At 40.0% G+C, this 6,000-nt stretch overlaps 2 protein-coding genes across 5 annotated transcripts in view; one reads left to right on the top strand and one right to left on the bottom strand.

The window, feature by feature from the left end:
* The window catches only part of LOC118415892 (potassium voltage-gated channel protein Shal-like), a 54,329-nt gene that overhangs the window by 13,616 nt on the left and 34,713 nt on the right, over positions 1-6,000 (top strand). The window lies entirely within an intron of this gene.
* LOC118415893 (bis(5'-adenosyl)-triphosphatase-like) overlaps positions 5,435-6,000 on the bottom strand; it is a 46,120-nt gene continuing 45,554 nt past the window's right edge. Inside the window, exon 7 of one of the 2 annotated variants that reach the window (XM_035820817.1) lies at positions 5,435-5,594. In XM_035820817.1, coding sequence (XP_035676710.1) covers positions 5,469-5,594 — 126 coding nt within the window. In that variant the 3' untranslated portion in view covers positions 5,435-5,468. The remainder of the gene's footprint in view (positions 5,595-6,000) is intronic. The other variant, XM_035820818.1, reaches the window with a different exon arrangement.

The raw sequence follows: 6,000 nt of genomic DNA, 5'->3' as shown, positions 1-6,000 counted from the left end.
ACTCATAATGGGGGTAACTTTATGTTTAATTTACCTGGCCTTGTTTATTGGGGACAATCAGAATGGAAACATATGGTGACACGTAAATCAACAGACAAAACTTTGAGATACATTGTCTACTGTACATACAAGATGCATATTTAAGGACAGCTGGCTAATGTGACCAGTTTTAGGTGGTCTCTTTAGTCTCATAATCTTTCCCATTGACACAAGCATTAAGAATCCTGTCTATATGCAGTGACCACCTGTTCCACTTGGAAGATTTTATTAGTCTCCTAAGTCCTCTTTTGGGGCAATTTGACTGTACTTGTACTTGCATAGTCTGTTTTTTATTTATTTATTCAGCTGTTTACAAACAGCCAGGGTTGTCTGTCTTGCCAGGGGCTATTGCCAAGGGCTAACCCTAATAGTCTGTTACTGTTTAACACTATTGCCTTGTAGACTAAGTCCTGTTCTGGACCACCTTACACAAGATGCATATTTATGGACAGCTGGCCAATGTTTTTGGTGACCCTTTAGATAATTTCCCCATTGACACAAACATTAACCTGTTCAGATGGTACAGACTTTATAGGTCCCCTAAGTAGTCTTCTGGGGCAATTTTGACTGTACGTACTTGCATTGTTGCTACTGTATATGACTGATGCCTTGTAGACTAAGTCCCTTTCTGAACTACGTGCCAGATGGCCATTTTATTCACAGCAGCATTTGTGTCTATGGGGGTGCCATTACTGGTATACATGGATATCTTAGATCTGAACATACACCATGCTTCATCTATCTGGATAACTTTATGCTGTATGGAGTATGACGTACCACTGAGTTTCTGCCGTCCTTGAACCCGATTTATACATTACATGCACTGTACACCTGACCATAGGGAGCCAAACATACGGAGATATCATCGCTTGCATTTCATTGCATTGTTGACAGTGATGTGACAATCTAGTCCATTTGAAATTGGTTGTTTAATGATGAAAAAACCCAGGTAGGATCCCAATAATGGTTTTGTGAAAACTAAAGAAGAACAGGCAAACAGTAAAAACTAATCTTACACAAGAAAGTTGAAAAAAAAAATACAGAAAACTGTGATAAGCACAAACTCTAAGTAAATTTCTCAAATGTTGTTTTTACCTTGAAAAAAGAAAGAAAGTTTAACGTAACAAAATTTTCATAAAGACCCACCAATGACCATTATCTGTGTATCCTTTAGTTACCCAACAAAAAGAGGAATAGATGGGTAGACTGACAACGTCCTCCTCTGATATGAACTATCAACCACAAAATTGAAACACAGTGTTTAAGCCGCCCAGTCATTCATATTAATGGAGAGATGCACATAATGATATGATAAGCCACATAAACGTACCTGACATACAGAGACATCTGTGTGCATATCTGTATGAGAAAATGATCCAATGTTGTTGAGGTGTGATGTTTATAATGTGGATTGGCCAGATTTCCACCCGATTCGTAACCTATCATTATAACGATATTTCCCGAGCCTAACCCCCGTGTGAATAGGAGATGTAAAAGAGGAGAATCTGTGTTAAATTGCTGGGAATGAGCGGACTTATTGGTTTCCCCCATCTCTGGGTTTAATAACACCCACCCAATATGAGGACCCGGCAAACCTGATTACATACCCAGAGGAGCACCCCAATTCCCACCGGGAATTACCGTCCTCCCAAACGGCAATTAGAAGCATATCGCCACAGTGACCTTCAAGTCACATAAAAATCCAATATTTCCACTGCACAAGACACTGCGGTCCCCGACACACGGGGACCAATACTGCACCAGAATGGGAAGAAATGATAGATAACCCTAAGGATGCACTGTAATTTGCATAATGGGATTTTGGAATGAACCTTCTGGATAAATTATTTAGCAATCCATATAATAGGCTATGGTACCCCTCAGGGGGGAAGGGCACTTTTCACGAAGAGCTTTAGTGACAGCTTGCTTATTCATAGTGACGACAAGCTTTGACATTACGTCTCCGCCTGATCCATTAAATGCATCACTGCATTATAACACAAAATCTCCAGAATCAAAACGTGATCATAACTGTTTGAATTTTCTATCTAATAGCATGTAAACTAGATTGCTTAAAGGTGCAACATATGTTCATTTTCAAATTTCTGTGTAGTAAAGAAATTTCATACTTTCAATGAATTATTTAAAACTATTTCACACAACAAAGTCCGCTACTTAGGGGAGCTCTTTTCAACCCAGCAGATCTCGTCTTGCAGTTTTCATCACATGACCAACTATATTGATTGTCATGTGACAAGGCACATTAACAGGCCTGAGATAGTGACAATAGTAAGGAAATTACTCTATCTATGACTGTATGCAGGGGGAGGGGGGATCCTCCACTAACTCAGAGGTACTTGAAAAGAACAATAAAAAATAATGTATCCTTTCTTGACAGTGCTGTGATCAACAGTTCTCCTCCCTTACTTTGAAATCCTCTAAAAATTGCAGAAAATGCTATCTCATCATTTCTCACTCCCTTGGCACTTGCCTGTCCCAAAAATATCAAAATCTACAACAACATTAAAAAAAAAACTTACCAAAAAGAAAAAGATTGATATTGAAGTAGGAAATTTTCAACAACTTTGAAGGCATCAACATGATACATGTATGTACATGTCTTGCCTGCTTTCTGATTCAACAGTTAAAGCCCTGAAGATAATCCATCTTCCTGCTGCAACATGATCCACAGTGCATGACTCCCTTTGGACAGGAAAGCTGATACGATGCTGTAAAAACACCTCCAGTAGGAAATCTTGTACCCATTTGCAGACAATGATGGATGATATCAGAAATGCTGACCACCTCAGCCTCATATGTACGATTGTCATTGCATAATAATAAAGAACTAGATGTCAGGGTTATCTGCTGTTGAAACATTACCTAATGGCAGGGAACAAAGGCCTTAAATGCATGGTTTTGTCTTATACTCGAATACTCTGAAGGGGAATAATAATTGCAGTGTAGCACATTCCATTCCATTTTGCCCTTTCAAAACAAACTGGGATGATGGAGGACTCAGATCCATTGGTATGAATGCAGCTAATGCTTCTGAGTGCTGGCAGTAATATATCCCATACATCATAATGTACATTATTGGCATACATATACATGGAGGGAAGGTTGGGGGTCTCCAGATAAAAGTAGCAACATCGGGAGCATGTTTTCCTCTTCTATAAAAACTGCCAATCAAAACACGGAAGGAAAGCCATGCCCAGTTGGTAATCACTAAACCAAATTCATGCCTGTTGTTCGGAGATCAAGCTCAATCAGAGCTATTAGCATCATGCCTGTTTGTTGCGTCAGCGCCATCCATTTCCTGTGTCATGATTCATCATGCTGCCAGGCACTCATCTGGGTTCGGGAGGAGTGATTTCTGAGCACTCTAAAAGTGGATACAAGTTACTCTCCAAGCATAGGTTAGGCTCTGGCTGTTTTTGTAGGTTTATTATCGGGCTTTCTATGTTGTACAGTTTTATGTCAGGCCGCGACACATTAAGAAAACGGCACAAAAAGAAACCCGATAAAAACGCCTAAAATAACGACTAAAACATCCAGAGCCTACATCTCCTCTGCTTGGAGAGTAGTTACAAGTCTGAAAGCCTGACGTTTGATGCGATAAAACAAAAAGTAAACAGAGGGCAACATTCGGTATTGTGGAAAAAGGTGGTTTGGACTTGGAGTTAACTGCACATCTCTTTTTCCCTAGAAATGGATACAGGTCTGGAAGCCTGAAGTTTGATGCAATAAAAACAAAAAATAAACATTTCATATTGTGGACAGTTAGACTTGGAGTGAACTGCACATCTTTTTCTCTCTTTTTTTTGTGGAAATATTTCTTCTGGTGAAAGGATAGCACAAGGTCGCTTTCTGTGTCATATTTGTGCTGAGTGGATGTAGGAAACAGCGCATAATTCTGTATTGTGGACAAAGGGGCTTGGACTCGGAGTAAACTGCACATCTAATTTCTCTCCCTTTCCCCTTTTTGTGCAAATATTTCTCCTGATGCAAGGATAGCACAATACAGGTCCTTTTCTCTGTCCTATGTGCTGAGTGGCTGTAAGACTTAACCCTCTTCCTGGTTACGTAGCCTGTTGGTGTCAAATTTGTATTGGTAAGACTAAGAGGGTTAGGCAGCAGGCACCATTCTGTTAGAGGTCAGCTGGAACACAAATGCATATGACTCCTACTTGTTGGCAATTGAACCCCCCATGCATCATTAGTGATCCCTCCCTAGACAGTGAACAAACAGTAATGGATCAGGAATGTACACATAAACAGGCGTGGACTTTTGTCCCCAGAGCCCTGTCCCTGGTGCTGAATCACCATCCACTAGGCAGGACTAATGTTAATCCATCTTAGCTGACTGTTGTCTTGACGTCACTTTGATAAACCAATCCTAGCTGGGAAAGGACTTCACCTGACCCCTAGGTTATGCAGACTTTGTAGCTGTTTGATTTATGGATATTTGACATGTATTTTGAGTTTGGTAGTTTGCATAACTATGTCTTTTCCACCCTAGTCTGGACACCATCCGGGTAGTAGTCTGCCCTCTTGTTTGCTTCTGCTACCCATCTGGGGAACTGTATATTCAAATCTTTTGGTGGTAACATCAGTTAATGTGCAAATTAAGGAATTTATTAATTTAGATTCTCCAAAATATACAGTAGGTTCTAGGGTGGTCGTTTGATGACAACAGGACCTTCAGCAAGTGGACGGTGGGTGTTTCGGGTGTTGGAATGCCTGTTTAAACGAGCGCTTGAACACATTCCTTAATTCGCTCATGTGTAAGGACCAATCAGCACCCTTGTCCAAAATTTGGATGATTTCAGATGTTAGAGATGTCCAAGTTCCCAGACGGAATAGCAGAGACTGTATATTGCTTGTAATAAAAGTCAAATCAAGAAGAGATTGTATATAGTGTATAATAAATGTCAGTGAGAGCAAACTACTGTCCGGATGGTACCCAGGCTATTTCCTCCCACGTCATGTCATAGAATTTTCCAACATCCATCAATATGAAAAGAAAATGCACTGTCTGGGTCCCCCAGATATCAGGATATCCATCTACACAATTGTTGGGAATACGATTTGAGCCCTTTTTCCAAGATGTCTGTACGCATCATAATCTGACAGGAATGCACGAATATGGGATCAAACAAAAACAGCAAATCAGAGACCAGTCATCAAAAAGCATGTCCTATAACAAACAAGAAATGAGAAAAGACCCTGTGATAGGAAGGCTTCCATTAAACATCTATGAAGTGCTTTCCAATGGTGGGGCCACCAATGGGAGATGCTGTACATGTAGACCTGAAACATCCATACATGTACGTCACTTTCCCATGTGCAGAACTTTTAAGTGTTCTTTTACTGTGACGATATAAGACTACCTTTTCCAGACCACCACATAAGCGGTTTCATAATGTTTATTTGTAGCCTTTATCAGAATTGATGCATATAGATGTATGCAATATACTCACCAGTATAGGTACGACAAGGATTGCACATTGACTTCTGTTGTATATGATTCTATACGGCCCCTCCATCAGCATCTGCAGCAAAGAGATACATTTCATTATCAGCTTGGTGGCACTGCCACTGTCACCTTTTATGCAAGGTAAAATCCATGAAATATCACATCTCCTCCTGGGACAAGTCTCATTCTCTATTGAGAAAAACTCTCACTTTCAATAATGGTTTGTGGATCTACATGTAGCTTTCCTCCAAATCTGAACAAGAAAATGAAACTAGGAAAAGTACTTGATGAGGCAAACCTTTCCTAAAATGTAATTCTAAAAAATCAACATTTACCATAATAAATTATGGTTGACGTATGTATAAATTTGACAGAAGATAAATACCAGGCAGTGCCAGCTCCAATCTTGGGTTTTGCTCTGGAAAGTAAGGGACTTACCTTGACTGGCCTCGTTAACTAGTCTACAAGCACATATGGGGATC

This window comes from Branchiostoma floridae, chromosome 5 (assembly GCF_000003815.2).
Source record: "Branchiostoma floridae strain S238N-H82 chromosome 5, Bfl_VNyyK, whole genome shotgun sequence".
NCBI classification, from domain to species: Eukaryota; Metazoa; Chordata; class Leptocardii; order Amphioxiformes; family Branchiostomatidae; genus Branchiostoma; species Branchiostoma floridae.
The sequence above is the reverse complement of the archived record's forward strand: the minus strand, read 5'-3'. Positions and strand labels throughout refer to the sequence as shown.